The following is a 27,538-nucleotide window of genomic DNA, read 5'->3' as shown; positions in this document are numbered from 1 at the left end:
ATGTAGATTCTGAAAAAAGCAAACTCATAAATACAGTGATAGACTGAGTGAAGGCAGTCACAATGTACAAACTTTTAATTATAAGATAAATCCTGGGGATGTAATCTACAGCACAGTGACTATAGTTAATAATATTATATTGCATATTTGAAAGTTGCTAAGAGAGTAGGTCTTAAAAGTTCTCATCACAAGAAACAAAAAAATTTGTAACTATGCAAGGTGATGGATTTAAGACAAACATATCATGGTAATCATTTTGCAAAATATACATATATATGTAATCATTATGTTGTACACCCTGACGATGTTTTATGTCCATTATATCTCAATAAAACTGGGAAAACAAGGGAGAATGAACATATAATAGTAAGTGAATGAAGAAAACCATAAACATATATATACATATTATGACCTCACTATGTAACAATTTGCGAAGGATAAAGAATATAAACAAACACTCAAAAATTATAAAATAGCTGTTTCTAGGCAGTGGAATTGTAGATGATCTTTCTTTTTCTAGCTCATTTTCTGTATTTATCAATTTTCTGTTTACATTTACAAAAGCAAAGGGAACAGCTGAACTCAGAGGAAATATATGAAACCATGGAAGAGTAAGCTATCACCATTACTCACATGTACAACGACTTTACAATACCTATACTATCCTCACTACTCCTCCCCACTTTTTCTAGAAAAGGATTTGTGGTAAAACAGCTTCTCAATATGGTTATTCATATTAAAAGACAGATGTATAGATAGAAAAACAAAGTCATAATTAGGCTAGTGACTTTTAAGAATTAATAAATAGGCATAAGAACTCTGAATTTCCAATAGGATCAAACCATTAAGGTTGCTGAGTGCTATATTACAAAGGCAAAGGCAAGAGAAGTTTTCAATAAACTTCATTCCAAAGAAGAAAAAACTTACATTCAATTCTTTGTTATGACTAGGACCTGTCGTCTTTCTAAACTCAGTTTCTTTTAAGCTATTCAGTTAAAAAAAAAAGTCCATACCATGCATGAATACACTGCTTAAAGTTCTATGTGCTGAAGGGTATTATAAATCATTGCTAGGCTGGGAAGAAGAGTCCCAATCCATAAAGCTAAATCAAATTTACATAAAATCTTTCACTGTCAAAATTCACTTCTGTCCTTACCTTTTAATCCCTCGGACAAGCAGAGAAGCCCAAGGCTGATGCACAGAGAGGCACCAGCCGCCATCAAAGCCTTCCTGAAATTCTTGGTCCTGGATTCGAAACTGATGCCGAGATGAGCTGAACTCTAGTCCTGATCCTGCTGGATGGAAAGCCTTCTTCTGTGAGGCTGCACCCATCTGGTCTATCCACTATGCAAGAAAGAAATCAAACACAATTTTGTCTGACAAGGGAAAAATCTGGAATAGGCATACAAAATGAGATGAATTCTAATAATAATGAATCATGCTGGGAACATTCTCTTAGAAAAATGTACCCCCACCTTTGTCTGAAACAAAGTCAAAAAAAGTGGAGAAGGTATAAATTCAGTAGAAGTCCCAGGTATGATAACATGGTCCCATCTTGAAGGATAGTTAGATAATGCTGAATTCTCCAAATATAGCTTCCTAATTTCAGCAAGAGCACAACTATCAGACCAAATAACTGATTTGAAATTATTAACACTTTAAACTTATTAATGATCCATACTGGATTCTGGACAATTACCAAATACAGTTCTATCAGCCAAATGAAGGTTCAACATTTTGGTTCACATGTTCTTCACATGCTTAAGGAACTGGGTCACAAACTGTTACCATGATAAAGCCAAACAGATGCTTTCAGGGGGGCAGAGGTTCTGACTGTTGGATGTATGAAGTTATTAATACTCTTATACTGCAATGAACAACTTGTCCCCTAAAAGAGAGGATGGAGCACACTGAAACAAGGCTCCCATCATGTAAAAAGAATACCAAATTACAGGGTACGGATAATTATAGGAGGCTAAAGAGTCTTGGCAGTAGTTCAGTCAGAGAATGACAAAGGTTAACACTTCTTCCTGAGCAAGAAGACTGAGTGCTCTGAAATTTATTTACAAAAAAAAGGGGCTCTGTTGGGATGATGAGGTTCTCAGTTAGTTGTATTAATTTATTAATCTTTCATTTAATAATTTATAGGAAACACAAAAATGTTAGGAGGGTAGAAGCTCAAGGCAATCATTTAACCCCTAAGATTTCAGTTTTCTCAATTGTAAATGATGGAGTTGGACTAAATGAATCTCTAAGAATCTTTCTGTAATAAAATGACTGTAATTAATTGTGTCATAACTAAAAAAAAAACAAAAAACCACAAACATTTATTGAGTACTTAATGAAGTATATGTGAAAACATATAAAGTAGGAAGACATATAAAATACAAAAAAAGATAAGGTTCTTGCTTTCAAGAACTTAAAATCCTAGTAGAAGACAGACACTTAAATAACTGTCCAAAACACAGGGCAGATATGAGTAATGACTACATAGGGATTTAAGTCCGTAAGTGGGAACACAGAAGCACAACTGATCCATTACAGGGGAAATAAGTGATTTCATACGAATGTTGGTATTTGAACAATCCTGAGGCCCAAATTCTCTGATTCTATCTCTATTACAGTTCTAATTCATATTACCTGTTTTTCTACCCCACAGCTACTGTTCTAAATTAATCTTCCTTGTCTTTTAATAATACTATTTTAGAGTCTGCTAACTCATCTCATCTCCATTTTTAACCTCTAAATAACTCTCTACTGCCTGAGTAACACTAACCTGGGCCCTCATCGTCTTCACACTATGCTAGCTCAATAACTGTCCTAGCAATTTCCCTGCTTCTGTCTGACTTTTCCCTCCAGTCCACTCTCTACACAGGCATGCAGGTCATGCCACTCTTCTGCTAAAATTCTTCAAAGACTCTTCCCTGTCTGTGTGTGTGTGCTTAGTCACTCAGTCGTGTTCAGCTCTTTGCGACCCCATGGATTGCAGCCAGCCAGGCTCCTTGGTCCATGGGGATTTTCCAGGCAAGAATACTGGAGTGGGTTGCCTTACCCTCCCTTCAGGGGAGCTTCCCAATTGAACCCAGGTCTCCCGCATTGCAGGAGGATTCTTTATCATCTGAGCCACCAGGGAAGCCCAGTCTTCCCTGTCTACTTTAGAATAAAACCAAACTCTTGAGACATAAGGGCTTTCATGATATGATGTTACCTACTACGGTTTTTCCAGTGTTCATGTATGGATGTGAGAGTTGGACTGTGAAGAAAGCTGAGCGCCGAAGAATTGATGCTTTTGAACTGGGTGTTGGAGAAGACTCTTGAGAGTCCCTTGGACTGCAAGGAGATCCAAGCAGTCCATTCTGAAGATCAGCCCTGGGATTTCTTTGGAAGGAATGATGCTAAAGCTGAAACTCCAGTACTTTGGCCACCTCATGCAAAGAGTTGACTCATTGGAAAAGTCTCTGATGCTGGGAGGGATTGGGGGCAGGAGGAGAAGGGGACGACAGAGGATGAGATGGCTGGATGGCATCACTGACTCGATGGATGTGAGTCTGAGTGAACTCCGGGAGTTGGTGATGGACAGGGAGGCCTACAGTGCTGTGATTCATGGGGTCACAAAGAGTTGGACACGACTGAGCGACTGAACTGACTGACTGACTATACTGGAATGAGTAGCATCCCTCTCAAATTTATGTCCTCCCAGAACTTGTGAAATTGACCTTATTTGCCAACAGATGTAATCAAGATAAGACAGAGTCATACTGGATTAGGGTGAACCCCAAATCCAGTGACTGATTCTCTTACAAAAGGAGAGAGGAAAAAAAGGATAGAATACCTGGAGACAAAGACATACAGGGAAGAAGTCCACATAAAGGCAGAGGCAGAGAGTAGAATGATGCAGCTATAAACTAAGGGATGCCTAAGGCCACCAGAACCTCAAAGAAGCAACGAAGCATTCTCCCACAGAACATGTGGAGGAAGTGGGGCCCTGCCAACACTTTGATTTCAGTGTTGAGAACTGTGAGAGAATGAAGTTCTGTTGTCTTAAGCCAATTAGTTGTGGTCTTTTGTTACAGCTGCCCTGGGAAACTAATACACTTAATAGTACAGTTTAATTTCTAAGAATACTTAATTACTTGTGGGTCTCCCAACCTACCGTGCTTTCAAGCTGCTGAGAGCCTTTGTACATGTTATACCATCTACCTAGAAGTCCCTCCCCAAATCTGTCTGCTTATTCATCCCTTAAGTCTCTTCTCAAAACCATTTCTTTTGTGACTCCTGTGAGTTTATGATCTCTTTCCTAATGACATGTGTCTATTATAGCAATTATCTTAAGGAACTGAAATTCTCTGTATTCAAACACATCTTCCCATTAAACTTGAAGTCCTTAAAAACCTCAAGGGTTTTTACCTTTTAATTTCACAGCACTTAGCAAAAGGGCTTCCCATGTGGCACAGTGGTAAAGAATCCACCTGCAATGCAGCAGTAGCAAGAGGCTCGGGTTCCATCCCTAGGTCGAGAAGACCCCCTGGAGTAGGAAATGGCAACCTGTTCCAGTATTTTTGCCTGGAAAATCCCAAGGACAGAGGAGCCTGGCATGCTACAGTCCACGGGGTTGCAAAAAGTCGGACACAACTGAGCACGCATGCGGGCATTCAGCAAAGAACCTGGGTAAGTACAGTGCTGCATGAGGATCTCCAGCTAAACTGTCTAAAGCACTGCTCTGATTGCATCTCTCTGCTTAAGAACATTCTATGATTCATATTTATGAAATAAAAATGTGAAAACTTTCTGGCTGAACATTTAACTCTCTAGTGATCTGACTCTACCTACTTAACCCCACTCTATTTCTATGAAAATTCCTTTTATGAATACTACATTTGTAGTCTAAATTCACTATTCCCTATATAGTTGATGCTTGAATGATACAGGTTTGAACTATGTGGGTCCACTTATACGTGGAGTTTTTCTTTCCAATAATAAATACTACAGAACTACATGACCCATAGTTGGTTGTAGATGTGGAACCTACTGTGGCTGTGGAACTACTTTATGGAGGGCCAACTATAATTTAAACACACATTTTGACTGTGCAGAGGGCCACCACTCCCAGTCCTCCCCTACACTGTTCAGCTGTGTGTGTGTGTGTGTTTCCCGTGCCTTGCTCCTACGGTTAATTCTGACTGAACTGTTTTTTCCCCACCATCCCCAAGCACCATTTACTTGGATACTTACTTTTAATGAATGCCAGCTTCCCTGTAAAAGCCTCTTTTATTCCTCTCAACTGTCTTTCCCTCCTCTGGGTTTCCACTGTACTTATTTATATCTTTATCAATATTAAAACTGCCTATGTAATCTTTTCCACTACTAGTCCATGAGTTCTTTGAGGACAGAAGCAGTGTCTGGTTGATCACGTACTTCTGGGATTATACACATTAGATGCTCAGTGTACTTAATGTCAAAATGTATGACAACAATGAGTAAGTGAATTAATGTATTAATTTACAATACAACACTAGGGGACTACCCACATTCTATAAAAGACAAACAAAGAGCATTGACAAAACAACCATGGGAGTATTCTTTAAATCTCTATGCGTGTGTGTGGGCTAAGTTGCTATAATCGTGTCCGACTCTTTGCAACCCCACGGTCTGTAGCCTGTCAGGCTTCTCTGTTCATGGGATTTTCTAGGCACGAATCCTGGAGTGGATTGCCATGCCCTCTTCCAGGGAATCTTTCTAACCCACACGTCTCTTATGGTCTTCTGCACTGAGACCATAGGCAGGTTCTTCACTAGTGCCACCTGGGAAGCCCTTAAACTTCTAGCGTACTTAACAAAACCTTCTCTTGGGTAATACGCAAATGGTAACTTGTCACAAGTGCTGCAAAAAAAAAATTGGACAAACTGGGTCAGAGAATAAGATGTGTAGGAGTATTAAGAGAGCAGATTAGTGTCTACAGCCTATGAAACAGGCACACTTGAAAGAAGAAATATCTGGCCCAAACTTTTCTCACCATCCGTTAGAGCAAAGGTCCACTAACCTGGGGAGGGGGCTGGTACAGGTTGGGATTCACCAGAAGTCCCAAAGGCTCTTCAGAAGATCTATCCAATTTGGTCACTGGTTGGTTCAAGGTTCCATTGGCAATGGCATGTATTGCCTCATCTAGTCTGTGATAACAAATCAAAGGATGCAATAATTGGCAATATCCTATGCTCAGAATATGCTTAGTTGGCACACACATAAGACTCTTCACTAGTAACAGAATTTGAAATTCAAAGAGGGATCTATGGATGACCTTCCCTGCTCCCCCTATTAACTTCCCCTTCTTTTCACTCCAAGAACCCTAAGGAAGAGGAGTTAGTAAGTTTCAGAACACTAAGAAAATAGGTAGTGCACATTATAATCACTCATCTTTTTAACAACATTATTAAAAATGCCAAGATTAGAAAACTTGCCTGGAAACAGTCTAGGGAAGACTATTTCTCAACACCTTCAATTATTCTTCTGCCTGCTCAACAGTCCCTTCCCATTCCTCCATGCTTATTTCATGGCTTCATGGCTTCATGGCTCAGAATTTCTAAGCAGTCCCTCCACCCACACAGCACAAAAGTACTTATTCCTTTCTCTGAAGTCCTGCAGCACTTACTATTTAAACAGTCACCAAATATACCCCATGTTATCCTTTGTCTATGGTGTTGGCTATGAATATTTGGCTCTCAACCTATAAAAGAATGTGATGATTTCAGTTAAAGATTATGGAACTAGTCCTGTTGGTTAGTAAATGATCACAGGTCCTGCAGGAACTGTATCTTACTCTGCTCTACAGCTCCTCATTACTTGCTGCTGTACTACCATGTCCCTGCTTGACAAACCTTTGTGGATGATGGTAATTCTAAAGGACAACATAATGAAAAGGTTCTACTAGCAGGGAAGGCTGAACCTGACCTTGAATACAATTAAAGAGGTATTTGTTAGGAACTTCTTACACACAAGGCACCTTAAAAGAGGAAGAGATCAGGGCTTTCCTGCCTTCAGGAAGCTTTGACTCTAAGTGGCAGGTTTAAGACAGCTAAAATAATGATAAACTAAACATGAGAGGATGTAATTATTACTATGAGACAGATACAATCCATCTGGTAGTTGCTACTTATCATCCCATGTGTTGTACCAAGCAGGTTCAAAGGGGAGGCAGATATTTGAAAGGCAAACTTGGGAGGAAGGATTTCCAAAGCAAGGGAAGAGCAGAAACAAAGACATGAAGCTAAGATAAAACAAAACAAAAAGTACAAGAATTTGAGGTAAGAAGTGAGTCTAAAATAGGACAGGGATGGTGAAATCTAAAGGAGGGAAACAGATTTAAGACACAGTACACTGGTTAAGGACACCTAGAACTCCAGAATCTATTGAAGAAAAAATACAAATTGCTATCAATACATTTTAGAATGCTCACACTTACTCCCATACGACCAAAGGGGGGAAAAAGTGAATAAAAATTATGGTGAACTACCATTTTTTATGTATCAGAATGGCAACTATTTTTTGTTGTTGTTGTTAAGAAACAGACGAAGAAACTAAACTAGCATCTTGGTATCTAGTGTCAAAAAGTCAAAAGCTATGCACAATTTGAATTTTGAGATAGTGTCCAATTTTACTTCTAAAAGGCTGTACTGCTTTTTATTGAACATAAAAATGATTTTTGTTATAAAAACGATCCATGCATATTATGGAAAACAAGAAAACACAAATTAATATAAAATGAAAAACTCCTATACCCATCACCCAGAAATAATTTTTTCCTTATATCTGTGTATCATACATGCAATAGTTGAAAACAAATTTACTGAAGTTAGTGGTAAAATTTGCCTTAAGGAGACAATAACCTGTTTAGGAAAAATCTATGATGGATCTGCCACAAATCTAAGAGAAAGGTCAAGGACTGGGTCGAGTAGAGCATTACTGTGTTCGCCTGTATCCAGTTCTCTGTGTGTGTGCACATGTGTGTGTAAGAGAGAGAGAGGAGAGACAGAGATATGTATGCCATTTCCAAAACATGTGGAACGAGATATCCACACGCTTTCTTTTCAGTGCTATGCTAGAGTTAACATTCACCTTTTCTCAACTCTATATTCAGTGACTTCATATTAATAACCTGAAACCGACCATGATGCAGGTTTTATTTAATAAACTTTACTTTTAGAGCAGCTTTAGGATCAAAGCAAAGCTGATCGGAAGATTCAGAGATTTCCCATTTACCTCCTGATCCCCGCCCCGCCCCCGCCCCCCGCCACCCCTACACACAGCCTCTCCCATTAGCAACTATCCCTCACTGGAGTAATACATTTGTCACAACTGATCAACCTACACTGACACATCATTATCCCCAAAACCTAGAGTTTCTATTAGGGTTCATGCTTGGTGATGAGACTTGAACATTTTACTATTTCCCTCCACAGTAAGAGAACATATTCATATTATTGGTCACAGATTATACAATATGATAAATTTTAAATTTCAGACAACTTAATGATACATTATGTTTCAAAGCTTGCATTTCCCTAATAAGAAGCTGAGCATCTTTTCAAATGTTTATTGGTTATTTTCATTTCCTCACCTGTAAATTATCTGTTCTTAGCCTTTGCCCATTTTTCCATCGGATATATCTTTTTAATTTGCAGGTCTTTATATAGTATGAGTATTGCTTTTTTGAACTGTTAAAACTTTAAAATGCTTTCTCTCAGTCTTGTACTTACTTACATTATTTAAAATATCTTAGTCTTTTTGACTTTTGGGTTTTGTATCTTGCTTAGAAAGAGCTTTATTATACCAAGACATTAACTATATTATAAATTTCTACTATTTTATTTCCTTCTGATCCTTTTTATTTCTTTTGTATTCAACTTTTTTTTGGTGTGGGGGGAAGTGACACTATAGGGCTTATGTGATCTTAGTTCCCTGACCAGGAGTCAAACTGGGACTCCCAGCAGTGAAAGCTTAGAGTCCTAACCACTAGACCACTAGGGAATTCTCTTGCATTTAACTCTTTAGTCAAACTTATTATCACAGCATACTTTGAAGTACAGACTTTTTTTTTGAGGTAAGAGATCTAATGCAGATTTTTTTTCAAAGCTGGTGGCCCTTCATTTATTTAATCCTTTTCTTACTGTTCAGAAAAGTTTTATGTAACTATAAACATACACCTATACACACACAATGCAGACATACAGGTGTTTTTTCTGGATTCTATTACATCTCATTTATCTATTCCTGTGCCCAAACTGTACCTCATTGCTTTAAAAACAACTTTTTATAAAACCACAGTAGTTATCTAATAGGAAAAGTTACCCTCGCTGCCCATTTTCAAAATTTTCTTAGTTACTCATCCATGTTTCTACTCCAAATGAATATATTACTTTAAAAATTAATAAAAATAACAAACCCGTTAAAGGGCAGGGCTGGGTGGAGGGCAAATCCTTTACAGTTAAAACCCCTCAATTCTCTCAGACCTTTCTGGTTTTGCCTACTTACTTGCTGTGATATTCAGCTAGAGGATCTTCGTCTTCCACAATTTTCCTGCCTGCAAAATCAATGGTGATCTTCTTAGAGAGCCGAGAGGCATGTCGAAATTCTCTCAGCTCCTCCTCTCGCTTCTGTATGGCCTCCCGCTCAATTTTGGACAACCACTGGTTAGAATCACTAGCAAAGTAATCTGACTCATCATCAATGACTTGGGTCCTTCGAATGCTAAGGAAAGAAAAAGAACACATGGCAATTAGGTCACCTGTTAACAAACAGGGATTTGACTATTGGGAAGCTGTTACAAGTAGCTCACTCTGAAATGCTGTCCTGAAGGTTATTATTTCAAATGTAGATGCTCCAGAATGTTCCCAAACCAGGTCAAGCTCTGATTTCCAGCTTCTGTACATACCTTATTCCCACTGCAGGCTCAGCTCTTAGAACGAATCTCACCCTTGGGCAGAAAAAGACACAGCACCATATCCACTGTCCTCCTATTTTCCTGTTAGTCCAGCCCTCACCTTATAACTGGGCTTACGGGTCATTTTGCTGCCTCTGAGTTCATGTCTTGGCAGCTTACTCAATAACCTAGTCTTTCTACAATCTGGACCTAGACTACTCCTGCTAGACCCAGTTGCTGCCACTTCGCTTAGAAACTGGACTTCTATCCTGGACTCTCAGTCCTGGAGCTTATTCTTAGGATATCTTATGACTGCATTACTACAACACATCAGTTTCCACCACCTCCTCCACAACCTCATCCCCAGTCCCTCACTTAATATACAAGGACCAAGTTCCAAGATAAGACAATCAGGCTTATTTCTAAGATCATACCAACAAAGAAATTAAGAACTAGAGGGAATCCTGATGACCCAACTCTCCCTTCTATAGATAATAAACCTGGGCCTCAAAGAAGTGACTACTCCCAAATCACAAAATCAGTCTCAAAGGAATAATTACTAATTAGTGATATACATAGGCATAGGGAAATACTGATTTCAATTTTCCAGGACTTGGCTGGAATTATAAAAGTTTAAAATAGACTGAGAGTGGTCCTATACACAAACTTACATAATGAAACTGGTGCCCTTGGAAACACACTGGCATCAATAGGGAGAGACTCTTTTCCAGTTTCTGTTTATCAAAAAATGTGCTCTATTTCTAATGATAAATTGCACTGAGTAAGGGTAAAAGTGATATTTAAAAATCTTGTGATGGGCTTACTTAGGGAATAGCTTTTAAAGTATGTCTCAAGTATTCCTAGCGAATGATTTGAAAGTAGTAGGTGCATGTAACCAAAGGATTATAATGCCAGGAACAGACATATTCAGTTGCCACATTAAGAGATTCAGGGTCTTTCTAAGGATTCCCACATGGCTACTTGAGAAGTGAGCATACACGTTCTCTTCAAACATTTTTTTTTTTTTACCATTAATTGGGTTTCAACACATATTTTGCCCAAAAGAAGAAAAAAAGTTAGAACTAACAAATCCATAAACCTGTCTCCTAAAGAAAGGTGAGAGGGCTAAATGAGTATAAAGCACAGGAGTATAAAGCTCAATTTAGGGACATTATTAAACCACAAAATAAATTTAGTGTCAAAGGAAAAAGGGAGAGTAAGACATGTGTCCCCATGAGATGGTATTAACTCTCCCAGAGACAGCTTCTCATGGAGTATCCAGCATATGTTGACTGAATTAATGAATGGCTTCAAGTGAAACAAGTGTGGAATTCCATCCAAATCAACTTTCCAGGGGGTACACTAGCATTTGACAAGAAACAAAACATGTTGCAGGCGAGGTCCTCTTGGTACGAGCCTATCTTAGTCAAACATGATTCAAAAACAAGCAGCTGACCTCCTACACAGAGTGTTTGTTCTTCTTTTGCTGTAGGTAAAGTGCCAAAATAATGGACTACTCTATTTCTTAGCCTTTTTAATTCTAATCACATCATACCTAGTTCTGTCAAACTCTAGCAGCTTGTCTTTATGCTTGATAGCCTTCTCCAGACCAGATTTAAATCGCAATTCTTGATGAGGAAGAAGGTCCTTGGTAGAGATGTCCACTTTCCCAGAATTCTCTGTTCCTGAAATTCAATAAGGAAATCAAATGGTGTCAGCGTATCATACAAATTAGCTGTATCATGTGCAGCAAAGAAAAAAATATCAGAAGGTATGGCTGTGTCTCTAATGATAGTCTTCATTTTAATGGAAAACAAACAGGTACCACAGGCCAGGCTTTACTTCCTCAGGCATCAAGCAGCACTTGAAACATAGTAAGTTCTCAATCAATGTTAAGGATCCACTTCTTTCCTTTCCTTATGGGAATGTGGATTACTAAAGGTAACAGACTATTTAATAAAAGAACATAAAAATGCCTTACTAATGAAAAACTTCATTGAGTAGGGCTAAATATCATCTTTAAACTACTTCTATATATCAAAGTTAAAAACTAAATAACAAAGGGAAAAAAGAGAAGAAATTTCAGGAAAGGAACAGCAATCAATAATGAGAACTTATCAGGTGTTAAAGCAATGATGATGACTATAAAATTACATATTATATTACTTAATTCTCACAATAGCCTTGTAAGACAGTTTTTATTATTTTTATTTTACGGACAAAGAAACTGAAGTTCAGAAACATTAATAAATTCACCAAGTTCGGTTAAGTTAGAAATTAAAAGGTGGAAACAAGATTTAACCTTAGGTCTAACTCTAAAGCCCACCATCCATTCCTCGGTCCATGTGTTATCTCCCTGGTGACAACAAACCATAAATCTATATATCAGAAAGGATAGCCATAAATTATGATAGCATCAAGATCTAAAATGTGTTAGGAAAGCAACTAGGCTATAATGAAGGCTTTCTCTTACCTAAAACTCTAGGCCTATTTAAAGTCCTGTCAAATCTTCTTTTAAAATTAGAAAAAAAAAAAAGAGATTGATTCTTGTGTTCTGAATATCAGAAAAGAACTGGGGCTTCCCTGATGGCCCAGTGGTTGGGAATCCACCTTGTAATACAGGGGATAAGGGTTCGATCCCTGGTCCAGGAAGATCCTACATGCCATGGGGAAACTAAGCCCATGTGCCATAACTACTGAAGCCCACACTCAGCAACAAGAGAAGCCACCACAATTAGAAGCCCAAGCACCAGAACTAGAGAGTAGCCCCCACCCACCACAACTAGAGAAAGCCATGCTGCAATGAAGACTCAAAGCAGCCAAAGAAAAAAGGCACTGAGAACCACTTGTTTCGTAATAATGACCCTGCTGCTGCTGCTAAGTCGCTTCAGTCGTGTCCGACTCTGTGCGACCCCATAGACGGCAGCCCACCAGGCTCCCCCGTCCCTGGGATTCTCCAGGCAAGAACACTGGAGTGGGTTGCCATTTCCTTCTCCAATGCATCAAAGTGAAAAGGGCAAGTGAAGTCGCTCAGTCGTGTCCGACTCTGTGTGACCCCATGGACTGCAGCCCACCAGGCTCCTCTGTCCATGGGATTTTCCAGGCAAGAGTACTGGAGTGGGGTGCCATTGCCTTCTCCTGCTCAATGTTAGGTGGTTTTAATAAGAATATTTTTTAAAAAATGCTTAGAGAATAAATGAGTAAATAAACTGCCATCTTACATACCAGGATACAAGTAAGAGAAATAATCACAGATACAATCATCGCAGGTCCATCACCACAGTGATCCAATTGAAAGATTACTGCCTACCTGACATGAGCTTCTTCAGTAGTTTCTGGCTCTTGTTTGAGTCACGCTGTAAAATATCTCGTTCTTCATGAGTACATACCTGATAAAGAGACAAAACACATGATCCAATAGTTAAAAGATACTGTGTGCTTGATATACTTAAAAAGTAACCTCAAATTACACATTAGATACAGCAATAAAATAATAAGACTGTCAGTGTTTTTTAATCAAGACAAATATACCAAAAAATATATATCCAAATGAGTTTCACCCTAGTCTCTTTCCATTTCTTCCTTCTTTTATGAACCATACAAAAAAACTGATCTCACTGCAAGCGTCCCTAAATGACTAGTTTAAAGAAAAAAAGGCTAACCTACTTTCAAAAGACAAAAATTTGCCACCAAGAATACAGAAAAATACATATTTTTAAAAATCTTCCATTTCTAATCATAAAATTCAAGTCTTACGAGTGAAATTATAAGCAAGTTTCTTATTTATTTATTTTTAGTTGCACCATGTGGCAATGGAAGCACAGAGTCTTAACCACCGGACCACCAGGGAAGCCCCACAAGTGTCTTATTAAAAAGAGTCAAAAGAAGCAGCACAATACAGTGCCAACAGTGAAAACTAGTCTAGCTTTTGCATGTAGTTTGTTTCTTTGCTTTCAAACATTACCTACTTGTAAAGTAATAAACATATTAAGCAAAGAAAAAATATTATAAAATCACTACAAGAAAGTATTTTACTTCAAAAAAGGAGTTTACTTAAAAACAATTTCATACGAAGCTTAATTAATAAAACTGCAAGACTTCAAGGCCAATCTGCTTTACGTTACTTTGTTTCTTGAACAGAAGGATCCAAGGGACCTAACAGAAAACACTGTACTTGCTAGCAGTTGCCTGAGTGGCACATGGAGTTCCGGCCAGCAGCTGTCGGGTATTTCTCTAGCAAAAAGAAGCCCCACATGGGAGGATATTTGCTGTTGTTTTCTGAACATTTTTGATATTAGATACTACATTTTTCAGGTCATTCACTGTCAATCAACTTATTATCTGAGTATATTGAAAAGTTAAAGGCCCCACAAGACAAGGGAAAACGAAGCAACACAAAATATGCTTTCACCAATAGCAATGCCACTGTTTCTGCCAGTCAGCTCAAGTGGCAGAACAAGCCTTCTAGACAACTCACTCAGGTGTCTGTAATTACGGCTACACTTTTGAGATGACTCACTCAGATAATGCAGCATTATAAAAAGAAGGTGTTCTGGAAAAACAAGCTATAAAGACCTGAGGATTATGTCACAGTGACTCTGCATCTCTAGAAATATGAGCCACATCTGAGACCTGACAAAAATTTTTAATGTTTCAGGCCCTAAAGTTTTCTTGAATTGAATTTAATCTGACACAAGACTTGGATTCCTCACAATGTATGCAATCAAAGTCCTTCTCACAAATAGGCCTTATTCTAGTGTATCACCTTGAGTTTTTGACTAAAGTTCGTGTTATAAGAATTTACTGGTAGCACAGCAATGTAAATTAACTGTACTTCAATTAAAAAAAAATTTTTTTTTTATTTACTGGACACCTTAGGGAAGAAATTTACTAAGAAAAAGAGAACTTACCAGGGGTGTAATAAAGTCAAAAGCATAGTAAAAAACCAAAACCAAAGCATAGTAAAACAGGAGAGAAACAATTTACCAGAGAACCACAAAATAAGCAGGGGCCAGAACCCTCTTGTTCACAGACAATCCGCCCACAGACCAGACAGTTGTTGATCAGTTTGTGCTTCTGGCCCAGGCAATCACAAGGGTGGCGACCTGGAATCAGGACTGCAAGCTTGTCCTGCCCCTCTTTCGTATATAAACTGACAAACTTTGTCTTCTTCTTCAAGGAGCTGCTGTTGTCTTGTGCCTAAGGGTACAAAGATATCACAAACAACATCAAATAATTAATGACAATGAAAGCAGTCAGGAGAGAACAACCTCAGTTCTATTCAATAATAACTTATAGGGACTTCCCTGGCGGCCTAGTAGTGAAGACTCCGAGCTCCCACACAGGGGGCATGGGTTCAATTCCTGGTTGGGGAGCTAAGATCTCACACCTGAGTGGTATAGTCAAAAACAAAAACTTTGACAATTTGATAGGTAGTATCTCAGGGGATTTAACGTGTATTTATTTGATTACTAGTAGCATAACCAACCATTCTTGTTGGCCCAGGACTCAGGGGAAATCTCAGACTACAGGACTTTTCAGTCCTAAAACCAGGAGAGTCCAGGCAACTAAGGGGACAAACTGGTCACTTAATTGCTGGTAAGGATAAACATTTTTAATGTTTATTGGTCATTCATATTTTTTCTTTTGCTTATGACAGTCTTTGCTCATTTTATTTCAATTAACAAAAGGCTTAAGACTTTTTTTTTTTAAGTTCACATTATTTTGGAAACCCTTCTCCACATGTTGTTGCACGGTCACCACAAATGAATTTTTTGATCACTACTTTTACTTCCCTGGTGGCTCAGATGGTAAAGCGTCTGACTACAATGCAGAAAACGCAGGTTAGATCCCTGGGTTGGGAAGATCCTCTGGAGAAGGAAATGGCAACCTACTCCAGTACTCTTGCCTGGAAAATTCCATGGATGGAGGAGCATGGTAGGCTACAGTCCATGGGATCGCAAAGAGTCGGACACGACTGAGCAACTTCACTTTCACTCTTCCATCTCAGCATAACTAACTACCCTGAATATAAATATTTCTGCTTACCTCATGGGGCTACTTTGGGAGCCGAGAGAGACTATGAAAGAGCTCTAAATGCTAAATAATGATGACAGTGGTGGTAGAAGTGAATGTTCTAAAACAGGAACATCTTAAAACAGCCAGAGTTCAAATGCTTTCAGTATAAACCCATAAAAAATGTTGAAATTGAAGCCCTGGTGCATTTCCTTAAATATTTTCTATCAAAGCTATCTATAATCTCTAAAAGATGTCCTTATAATACTAATTTAATCAAGCTGCAAAAAAAAAAAACCAAACTACCATATAGAAAGGAATATGCCATCATCATCACTCTTTAAAATTCATGCACTTGTTGCAAGTTGCCATTCTAGACCAATGTATATCCCTTGCTCTCTGAAATGTATCAGGTGTTTCATCTTTTCCATAGAGCCAGAAAAAGCCTCATTTTCTGAGCACTCACCTTGGCCAAATCAAAAGGTGTTTTGACCTCTGTGGTTGTATCAGGTTCAGTAAATGCAGGCGCTTCCTGTTTGTTTCTCCCTTTCCGCCTACTCCTCTTCAGCTGGTCTCCTGATCTCTGGCCATCTAACATTTATTTAAAGAAGAAGAAAAAAACATATATGTGTGTATGTGTATATATATATGTACACAGACAGACTGGAAATAGTAGGATTCATTGGTAAGTTAATAGCTAATAAAGGGAAGGCAATGCTTAATATTTAGAGTCAAGAAGTCAGGCAGGTTTTTAAATTATCTCTTCCTCTCAAATCACAAATTAAATTCAAACTATCATTTTTCAAGATTACAGTCAATGATAAAGACTACTGGGTAACATTAAGAAGTTAAATTATACTTACGGCTGATTTACATTGCATGGCAGAAACCAACACAACATTGTAAAGCAATCATCTTCCAATTAAAAAAAAAGAGTATAAAAATTTTTTTAAAAAGAAGTTAAATTAAATAGAATTCCCTGGTTGCCCAGTGGCCCGAGTTTTCACTGCCAAGGGCCAGGGCTCAAGCCCTGGTAGGGGGACCAAGGCACCGCAAGTCATGTAGTACAGCCAAAAACACAGAAGTTAAATTAAAATCTGACATTTTAGACTGTATAATAATAATGACTTATTTAGTTTGGTGCTCATCTTTAGTACTGTTTAACTTATTAGTTACTTGTAAATGCTACTCATACTGAAACCGGTCAACATTTACTTACATTATTGTACTAAGTTTTTCTTTAATCCATGTTTTAAATTTTTCAAGTTATTCTGAAGCTACAACTGTTTCTACAAACAAGTGTTTTTGTGATATTTTCTAAGTTGAAAAAGGCTGAACTAAAACAATATTCATTACAGATCAAGTAGAACTGAACTTGGGCTTCCCAGGTGGCTCAATGGTAAAGAATCCACCTGCTAATAATGCAGGAGACTCGGGTGTGATCCCTGGGTGAGAAAGACCCCTTGGAGGAGAAAATGACAACCCATTCCAGTATCCTTGCATGGAGAATTCCATGGACAGAGAAGCCTGGAGGGCTATAGTCCATGGGGTTGCCAAAGAGTTGGACATGACTTAGCAACTATACAACAAGAGAACTGAACTAAAAACATGTAGCACGATTCTGCTTAAGTTAGCTGTGAGGGAATATGGGGTGATAGAACATATGCGGTCCTATAAACCAGCCAATTTACCAATATTTCAACCTTTAAGTTAATCACATCAACTTAACCTACCATCTTTCTTGAAGGACTGCTGCAGAGCATCAGAAGTCAACTCCTGATCATTCTTTTGCCATTTGGTTACAAGCTCTTCTATAAATTGACCTTTTTTGCCCTCATTTCCCTGAAGGAGGTCAGTAACATATTCTCGTATCTCTTCAGCACTCTCAATTGACAAAACATACCTCAAAAAGCAAAGAAGTAAGTTGTTAAAACAAAGTTAGTTTATACTATGTTTTTCAATAATCATAACAGAGATCAAGGTAGTAAAAAACATTTATTAATCCATTAGAGTGTTTATTTTGAGCCAAGTTCAAGGTTAGACGCTAGGGATATAAATTTGATTAGGACAAAGACTGATGCCAACTAGTTCATAGTCTAACTTTCATGTTTTCTTATATTTCTAGAATCAAATCAGTATTTTGAAAATAGACTTGTGGGGCTGTCCTTTACATAGAAATACTTTTTAACCTAAATGGGAAAATAACTTGAAAAAGAATATACAGGTGTAACTGAATCACTTGCTGTACACCTGAAACTAACAAATTTTATTTCTAGAATCAAATCAGTGTTTTGAAGCTAGGCTTGTGGGACTTTCCTAAACATAGAAATACTTTCTAACTTAACTGGGAAAATAACTTGAAAAAGGACACACACACACACACACACACACATATATATAACTAAATTACTTTGCTATATACCTGAAACTAACATAGCATTGTTAATCAACCAGACTCCAACATAAAATTAAGTGTACGAAATAAGTATTTATTATTTTTTAAATTTCTCTACTCTGATAGCAGAATTTTTAACATTTTGACAAACATTTTTGAAGGTCATAGAATAACAAAAATATTGTCCTTTTTTTTTTTTTTTTAATTAAGATCACTTTGCAGGGTCTAAGCCTGCATGGTCATTTTTATGGTTCCATACTACCGCACAAAGCAAGAACTACCTATATCTTGATTGAGGAATGGTTACAAAGCTACATATACTTGTAAAACTGATCAAATTTTACATTTGAACAAGTGACTCTATTAAACAAAAATTACATCTCAATAAACTGTTAAAAACGACTGCTATTTTTTAAAAAACGTAAGAATACTTTCCATAACTACACATCTGCAGTCATTGTATTTTCCTAGGAACAATACAAAGTACTTAATTTTTATACTGTAAAACCTAAAATCATTTTTTGCTAAAAATATGAATATATACTACAAGCTAACCAGTTACTGATTTAACATTCTTAAAAATTATAAATTAAGATTAGCAAAAAAAAAAAAAGAGATTAGCATCATATCAGAATGAGCAGATCTACTTTAAGAAAATAGGATGAAGGGTTTCTAAAAGTGAAATCTAAAAGGGGTAGGAGTACAAGTCAGTACTTTTCTATAAACCAATCAGACAATATACTGAAAGTGCCTTAAAAACAATCCAGTAATTCCATTTACAGAACTCTCTAAGAAATAAGAGACACAGGAATTTATGCAAAAATGTTAACTATATCATTATTTGAGTTAGAGAAAAACTGGAGGCTATTTAAGCCTTCATTAATGGAAGGGGCAAATGAATTCAAGTTTTTGGACTTTACAAAATCTAATATGCGGTCACTAAAAGTGAAATGTTTGAATAATTATTATTTTTTTAATTATTAACTTGTTTACATTATTATTTTTTTTTTTACCATGCCACCAGGCTTGGGGGATCTTAGTTTCCTAACCAGGGATTAAACTGTGCCCTCAGCAGTGAAATCTTGGGAGTCCAAACTACTGGATCCCCAGGGAATTCCCTGAATAATTACTATTACCTGAGAAAAAAATGCTCTCATATAAAATGAAATAGTAGGACAACCCATACGGTATATGATCTCAATCGCTATAAAAGGAAATGTATATATCCATATACTTGTGTGCAGAAAAAAGGCTTCTTTTTTGTAGAAACCCTTCTAAGATTACACATTAAAATGATTACCACTAAGAGAGATGATTAAAAATAGTTGGGTTTGTTTTTATTTTCTTTATTCCTTTACAATGAATATATTTTAGAAATGTATTACAATATGCATAGGAAAAAACACTAAGAGAGAAATAGAGTTATCTCTGGGTTATGGTATTATGGTAATCTTGGTTACCTCATTTACCCTTTGCTGATTTTTTTTAGTTTTCTACAGTGACTATATTACGTCATTAGAGAAGTGAAAAAATTCAGGTATCAAACCATGACAGCATTGCATGATCTGAAGAAACTGTAATATAGACATACTGGTATGAGATACAAGAAAATTATTACAATAATGCTATATTCTTTGAATTTAAAATAAAAATCATGTAATTGTCCCATCCTTGGTAATAAATGTACTAGGTTCTTTACCTAATGTGGTGGTTGATTTGCAGAGTCAGAATCTATAAGAGAACAAACCTGTGCCTTTGGGCATCCTTAAGAGCATCTTCTAATCAAATACAAATTTTTACAAAATAGACAACTGTTTTTAATGAATTTTAAGGTTTAATCAACTTGATCCCCAAACTTACTAGGCCCCATTAAAAGATTAATTGGTATCAAGAATTCAGATAGCTGCAAAGAACCTCAAAGTATCATTTAACTCTGGAATATGCAAGGCATTAGGGAATTATTTAAAGAGTTTTAGAAACAATTGAATAAATGTCATTTTAAATATTTAACAAAGAATAATAAAGACCAACATACATCCAAATGTATTAAACATCAAATCTTAACAAAACAGATCCAACCAAAACTAATGCAGACTGTGGAACAAGGTTTATTTTGCTAATTCTGTGTATAGACCTTAATGTTCCATAAATGAATCACTGATTAGGAAGGTAACAGCTTTATGCTATCTTTTTAAAAAATTCAGGCCACTTGTGTCAAACTGTTCAAGTTAGCACACTATTATAGTATAGCTGGGTAATTCTAAATTAAATATCAGGCAAGACAAGGCACAGCAAATCTATACAGCAAATGCTTTCATCATGGCATCATAGCTTGTGCTATAGCTAGTGGAAACCTAGAAGTGGTTCCAATAGCGCTAAATTACAGGTAGCTAGTGCTTGTTTTATGTTTTGGTCAATTCTTGTCTAACTTATATTTATAAATATTTTAAAATACAAGCAAGTGTACAGCCATACTTAGTGCTGCAACTTTAAAACAGAAATTTCTGATCACTCCTCTTTCAACTGTGTGGATAAGTTTAACTGAGGAAAATCTCAGGCTGCAAAATGCTATTAAACCACAATCTATGAGAATTAGAAATTTCCTAATACTGCATAAGCAACACAATACAACTGGATTCTGAGACTGAGAAGCCTGCAACTATCCAAACTCCATTATTGATTCATCAAAAACAGCCTCAATCTTTTTTTCTTTTAACTGATATTTTTTTTCTGTTTGATATATTACAAAGCTCCATTATTTCATTTGACAGCATTCTACTGCTTGAAAAAATGTCTGAAAACAACTTAGCTTGATCTTGCCTTCAAAGAAGGGTAAAGCCAAGCCATACAATTTGGCTGGATTGGTTTTCTTTTTTTTAATCTTAAAAAATATCTTTAAATATTTAAAATTTTAAAAAACTGACATATAGTTGATTTAAAATTTTGTATTAGTTTCAGGTGTACAGCAAAGTGATTTAGATATGTACATTTTTTTCAGATTCTTTTCTAAGTTATTACAAGATATTTAATGTAGTTCTCTGTGCTATACAGTAAATCGTTGTTCAACTATTTCATATATAGTGATATGTATTTGTTAATTCCACACTCCTAATTTATCCCCTCCCCCTTTCCCTCTGGTAACCATAAGTTTAGTCTTCTATATAGGTCTGGGAGTCTGTTTCTGTTTTGTAAATAAAAGTCATTGATGTTCCTTTTTAAGAATTCCACATATAAGTGATACAATATTCACTTAACTGGGATTTTTTGATAATCTATTACCATGTTCAAAATTATCCTTTAAAATAGGCTCTCTTAACTCTCTCATTGCCAACAAGCCTATTTTCTCCCAAACTCAGAAATTGACCTAACTTTCTACAAAAGGCCTACAGCTGCAATTTAAGTTTCAGCATCAATGAGCAAGGAGCCAAATCAAGAAACACTTCTAGGTTCTTAAGTCCATTTTTTGTAGAAATTTTTCCCTACTCTTGAACTCTACACTGACACCTACCTATCTTTTAGTTCTCAATTCATCCCTTGCAATTAATCTTAGGAGTTTCTCAAACCTTAATCAGACTCCTTTTTCCAATGCTCCCCAATACCCTGCACTTCCTTCACCTCATAACTCATCAACCATCTTTGCTGTCCCAGCACTTGGTATGCAGGAACGAAAAAAAAGAAATCAATTGCAAGCAGATATTAAATCAAATCACTACTTCCACTTCACAAGAATCATAAATTGTTAAAGATAATCAGTGCTAATTATTCATTTTACAGACGAGGAAACTAAGGTACAAAATTGGAAGCTAAGTTGCCTAAGGTTCCAAAACTGGTGAATGACCACAGAAAATAGAACCAGGGATTCCCAAGTCAGGAGGTATCTTTGCACAGCACCACGCCACCCTTATTTAAATTTCAGGCCCTATTTGACACAAGCAGGACTGCGTAAACTATTGATAAAATGTTCAGAGCAAGGAATTTCTGAAAAGACAACTTGGCTTGCCCCTTTTCTCCAAAATGTATAAGAAAGGATAATTAGACTTATAGGTCTAATTATTAGGGATTTGGCGTTTTCCTGGGAAAAGAAGGCCCCACCAGCCGATTGTGGAGCATGACACCCTATTCCAGAAGCTAAACTATAAAGCCGGAGGTCAAAATTCGGCGCTCGGAGATAGACAGCAGCCCTTTTATTAAATTTCTTCATTCTCATCAACTCTTTAGTCCTTTTTCCGATTCCCCGTTTGCTTAGTCAGTACACATCCCAGAGCTCCTTCCCGCCTCGGACCCGAACCTGTCTTACTGTATGATCTCCTCACTGACATCCAGGCCGAAACTTTTCCGCAACTGCTCGGTGCACCAGCCCACCAGCTGCTCGCGGGACGCCGCCCCAGCCACCGCCATTTTCCCGAGCCGGAACCAGCTGGGATGCAAAAGCTCGGCGTTCTACACCGGACTAGGCCCCTAGCAAAACCGACCTCGCTCGCGCGGGTTCCGCCAGCCTGCACCGCCCCGCGCCTTAGCACCGCCCCAAACGCAGATCCCTCCCACCTATGCCTCCTCCCACTTCTTCCCGCTTCCTGGTGTTTGCACTTGAACCGGAGCTCAGTCTGCGCATGGTTCTTCCGAATTGTCAGATGTAAGGCTCGAGAACTGGGAATTCTAAGACGATACAAATGTCTCTGAAACTACAGTTTAGGAAACAATAAAACAATACCCCGTAACCCAAGAGGCCAGCTTTTATATTGTTCTGGTTTTATTGAAAACACTTAAAAGAGCACTTGAAAGCTGTAAAGGTTTTCTCTGGTAGTGGAGGCTTTATAAAACCCTTCGTCGTCTAATATCTGATTCATGCTACTTTTAAAACCTCTATTTGCTTTTTTGAGCCAGGTCTTTTCTATTAGAGCCAAGACAAATGGTCAACACCGAAATCAGATTGATTATATTCTTTGCAGCCAAAGATGGAGAAGCTCTATACAGTCAACAAAAACAAGACCAGGAGCTGACTGTGGCTCAGACCATGAACTCCTTATTGCCAAATTCAGACTTAAATTGAAGAAAGTAGAGAAAACCAGTAGACCATTCAGGTATGACCTAAATCAAATCCCTTATGATTATACAGTGGAAGTGAGAAATAGATTTAAGGGCCTAGATCTGATAGATAGAGCGCCTGATGAACTGTGGAATGAGGTTCGTGACATTGTACAGGAGACAGGGATCAAGACCATCCCCATGGAAAAGAAATGCAAAAAAGCAAAATGGCTGTCTGGGGAGGCCTTACAAATAGCTGTGAAAAGAAGAGAAGCGAAAAGCAAAGGAGCAAAGGAAAGATATAAGCATCTGAATGCAGAGTTCCAAAGAATAGCAAGAAGAGGTAAGAAAGCCTTCTTCAGCGATCAATGCAAAGAAATAGAGGAAAACAACAGAATGGGAAAGAGTAGAGGTCTCTTCAAGAAAATTAGAGATACCAAGGGAACATTTAATGCAAAGATGGGCTCGATAAAGGACAGCAATGGTATGGACCTAACAGAAGCAGAAGATATTAAAAAGAGGTGGCAAGAATACACAGAAGAACTGTACAAAAAAAGATCTTCACGACCCAGATAATCACGACGGTGTGATCACTGACCTAGAGCTAGACATCCTGGAATGTGAAGTCAAGTGGGCCTTAGAAAGCATCACTACGAACAAAGCTAGTGGAGGTGATGGAATTCCAGTGGAGCTCTTTCAAATCCTGAAAGATGATGCTGTCAAAGTGCTGCAGTCAATATGCCAGCAAATTTGGAAAACTCAGCAGTGGCCACAGGACTGGAAAAGGTCAGTTTTCATTCCAATCCCAAAGAAAGGCAATGCCAAAGAATGCTCAAACTACCGCACAATTGCACTCATCTCACACACTAGTAAAGTAATGCTCAAAATTCTCCAAGCCGGGCTTCAGCAATATGTGAACCGTGAACTTCCTGATGTTCAAGCTGGTTTTAGAAAAGGCAGAGGAACCAGAGATCAAATTGCCAACATCTGCTGGATCATGGAAAAAGCAAGAGAGTTCCAGAAAAACATCTACTTTGCTTTATTGACTATGCCAAAGCCTTTGACTGTGTGGATCACAATAAACTGTGGAAAATTCTGAAAGAGATGGGAATACCAGACCACCTGATCTGCCTCTTGAGAAATTTGTATGCAGGTCAGGAAGCAACAGTTAGAACTGGACATGGAACAACAGACTGGTTCCAAATAGGAAAAGGAGTACGTCAAGGCTATATATTGTCACCCTGTTTATTTAACTTATATGCAGAGTACATCATGAGAAACGCTGGGCTGGAAGAAACACAAGCTGGAATCAAGATTGCCGGGAGAAATATCAATAACCTCAGATATGCAGATGACACCACCCTTATGGCAGAAAGTGAAGAGGAACTAAAAGTCTCTTGATGAAAGTGAAAGTGGAAAGTGAAAAAGTTGGCTTAAAGCTCAACATTCAGAAAATGAAGATCATGGCATCCGGTCCCACCACTTCATGGGAAATAGATGGGGAAACAGTGGAAACAGTGTCAGACTTTATTTTTCTGGGCTCCAAAATCACTGCAGATGGTGACTGCTGCCATGAAATTAAAAGACGCTTACTCCTTGGAAGGAAAGTTATGACCAACGTAGGTAGCATGTTCAAAAGCAGAGACATTACTTTGCCAACAAAGGTTCGTCTAGTCAAGGCTATGGTTTTTCCTGTGGTCATGTATAGATGTGAGAGTTGGACTGTGAAGAAGGCTGAGCGCCGAAGAATTGATGCTTTTGAACTGTGGTGTTGGAGAAGACTCTTGAGAGTCCCTTGGACTGCAAGGAGATCCAACCAGTCCATTCTGAAGGAGATCAGCCCTGGGATTTCTTTGGAAGGAATGATGCTAAAGCTGAAACTCCAGTACTTTGGCCACCTCATGCAAAGAGTTGACTCATTGGAAAAGTCTCTGATGCTGGGAGGGATTGGGGCCAGGAGGAGAAGGGGACGACAGAGGATGAGATGGCTGGATGGCATCACTGACTCGATGGACGTGAGTCTGGGTGAACTCCAGGAGTTGGTGATGGACAGGGAGGCCTGGCATGCTGTGATTCATGGGGTCGCAAAGAGTCGGACATGACTGAGCTACTGAACTGAACTGAACTCTGTAAGCTCGAGGGAGGAAAACAAAACTAATAAAACAGGTGCTGGGATTTGGCTTTGATGACCTTCAATATGAGTTCTCTATTGGTTTTTAAGAAGTTAAAAGGTGCGTATATATGGGAAAGGTGCATATTTATATGGCTTGGTTTCCCTGGTGGCTCAGAGGTTAAAGCGTCTGCCTGCAATGTGGGAGACCTGGGTTCCATCCCTGGGTCCGGAAGATCCCCTGGAGAAGGAAATGGCAACCCACTCCAGTATTCTTGCTTGGAGAATCCCATAGACGGAGAAGCCTGGTGGGCTACAGTCCACGGGGTCGCAAAGAGTCGGACACGACTGAGCGACTTAACTTTTCACTTTCATATGGGAATCTAGAAAGATGGTACTGATGATAAATTACTTGCAGGGCAGCAGTGGAGACACGTAGAGAACATAATTGTAGACACAGTGGGGGAAGGAAAGAGTGGGAGGAATTGAGAGAGTGGCTTGGAAACGTATATTACCCTGTGTAAAATAGCGAATGGATATTTGCTGTATGATGCAGGGAGCTCAAACCCGGTGCTCTGTGACAACCTAGAGGAGTGGGATGGAGTGGGAGATGGGAGAGTGGTTCAAGAGGGAGGGGACATATGTATTTCTATGGCTCATTCATGTTGATGTATGACAGAGACCAGTACAATATTGTAAAGCAGTTATCCTCCAATTAAAAATGAAATTTTTAGAAAAGAAGTTAAAGGTTTTTCAACTAAAAATTACCAGAGTTAAGGATCTTTTTGCTACTCCCTTCTCCTCTGGGACAACAAACTGGGGAAGATTTAGCCAGCTTTCTCTGGAAATCTGATATATTTCATTGGTCAATTTAATTGACTGGCTTTGTGTTACATGTATAGGCTTTTCATTCCCATTAGGCTATTTATACTAAATAATTACATTAATTGGATGTTGTTCCTACTGTATGTTAGTTTTCACCTATATAATAAAAATCATATGTGTGTTGATTTATGTTGAGATTAGACTATTTTATTAATTTGAAAAATATATGGCTTTCTCATTTAAGAAAGACTGGATTTTCATAAATTGTGGGTACAAGTTTTGTTTCTTCATAGAAATCTGCTACATTTAATACAAATTATAACTTATCCAGATCCTTTACCTGTTTTTATACATGTTCTCTTCCCATTACTAGAGGAATAACTTCTTGAAGACAGACTAACTTAAGCTTTTTGTACAATAGGACATTCTAGGTCCTCAAGGATAAAAATGTTCTTTTTTCACAAGGAATATGTTATTGATTGTACTCTCTATTTGTAATGTATGCAAAGTAAAGCCATTTATAATATTACCACTTATTAAAATAAATTTATACCTGAGCAAAGTAAGCACACCTATTTAATATGCCTTAAGGATATTCGTTTGTATAAATTTAGGCAGAAATTTCATCTGTACATACTACAACTTTCTTAATGCCTTAGGCCTTTAAATTTTTCAGGTTCACGCTACACAACTCTCCAGTTTATTTAACGGGAACGGAGAAGCACTTTTCCAAAGCAAACATTTAAATTAAGAATTTTTGAGTATCACTGCTTTTTCCCCAAGTTTTTACTCTAATATGTCTCCTTTCTTATTATAATTGGTGTTAAAAAGACAGACATACAAACAGATACAGTAATACGTAGTTTGCCTCTGTAAAGATATATTTGCAATACTTTTAGCAATTTACTTGGCATGTTGACTAAGAGAAAAGACCAGCAGATTCTCTATGCAGCTCTAATCTCTACAAGGATCTGGGAACTGGGTAATTCAGTCCTTTATAGAAGCCACTTAACTGAAAAGGAAATGGTGTGCATTGAAGAAACATTGTGTACTGAGAGGGGTCTGATGTTAAAGAACAAGGAGGGGAGCCCTGGGGCTTGTTGATTTTTCTGACAGGACTTTGGCTGTAATCTTAGTCTCTAAGATTTAGATAAAGCTACAGATAATTTGCAATACCATCCCTCCCATTATAATGTTAATTTCATCTGCTGTCTAGATTCTCTAATTCAAAAACGTAAAGTAATTGTTGATTCTT

General features: G+C 37.8%; 1 protein-coding gene across 8 annotated transcripts in view; it reads right to left on the bottom strand.

Moving 5' to 3' along the window:
• TRIP4 (thyroid hormone receptor interactor 4) overlaps positions 1-22,738 on the bottom strand; it is a 52,048-nt gene extending 29,310 nt beyond the window's left edge. For 7 of the 8 annotated variants that reach the window (XR_015134740.1, XR_015134738.1, XR_015134739.1 and 4 more), the window contains exons 1-9: positions 22,621-22,738; positions 17,662-17,831; positions 16,395-16,519; positions 14,900-15,112; positions 13,224-13,302; positions 11,469-11,598; positions 9,526-9,741; positions 6,041-6,167; positions 1,157-1,344 (exon numbers count right to left, since the gene is read on the bottom strand). Coding sequence is in view for 3 of the 8 variants with exons in the window: in XM_086321496.1 (XP_086177622.1) it covers positions 1,157-1,344; positions 6,041-6,167; positions 9,526-9,741; positions 11,469-11,598; positions 13,224-13,302; positions 14,900-15,112; positions 16,395-16,519; positions 17,662-17,831; positions 22,621-22,721 (1,349 nt within the window). In the remaining 5 variants the exon portion in view is untranslated. Of the gene's footprint in view, positions 1-1,156; positions 1,345-6,040; positions 6,168-9,525; positions 9,742-11,468; positions 11,599-13,223; positions 13,303-14,899; positions 15,113-16,394; positions 16,520-17,661; positions 17,832-22,611 lie in introns of all 8 variants that reach the window. The other variant, XM_086321498.1, reaches the window with a different exon arrangement.
• Between the last annotated feature and the right edge of the window lie 4,800 nt (positions 22,739-27,538).

Source organism: Bos grunniens, chromosome 10 (assembly GCF_055505025.1).
Source record: "Bos grunniens cultivar Pamir isolate PY7600 chromosome 10, Bosgru_T2T1.0, whole genome shotgun sequence".
NCBI classification, from domain to species: domain Eukaryota; kingdom Metazoa; phylum Chordata; class Mammalia; order Artiodactyla; family Bovidae; genus Bos; species Bos grunniens.
This window is presented reverse-complemented; position numbering and strand designations above follow the sequence as displayed.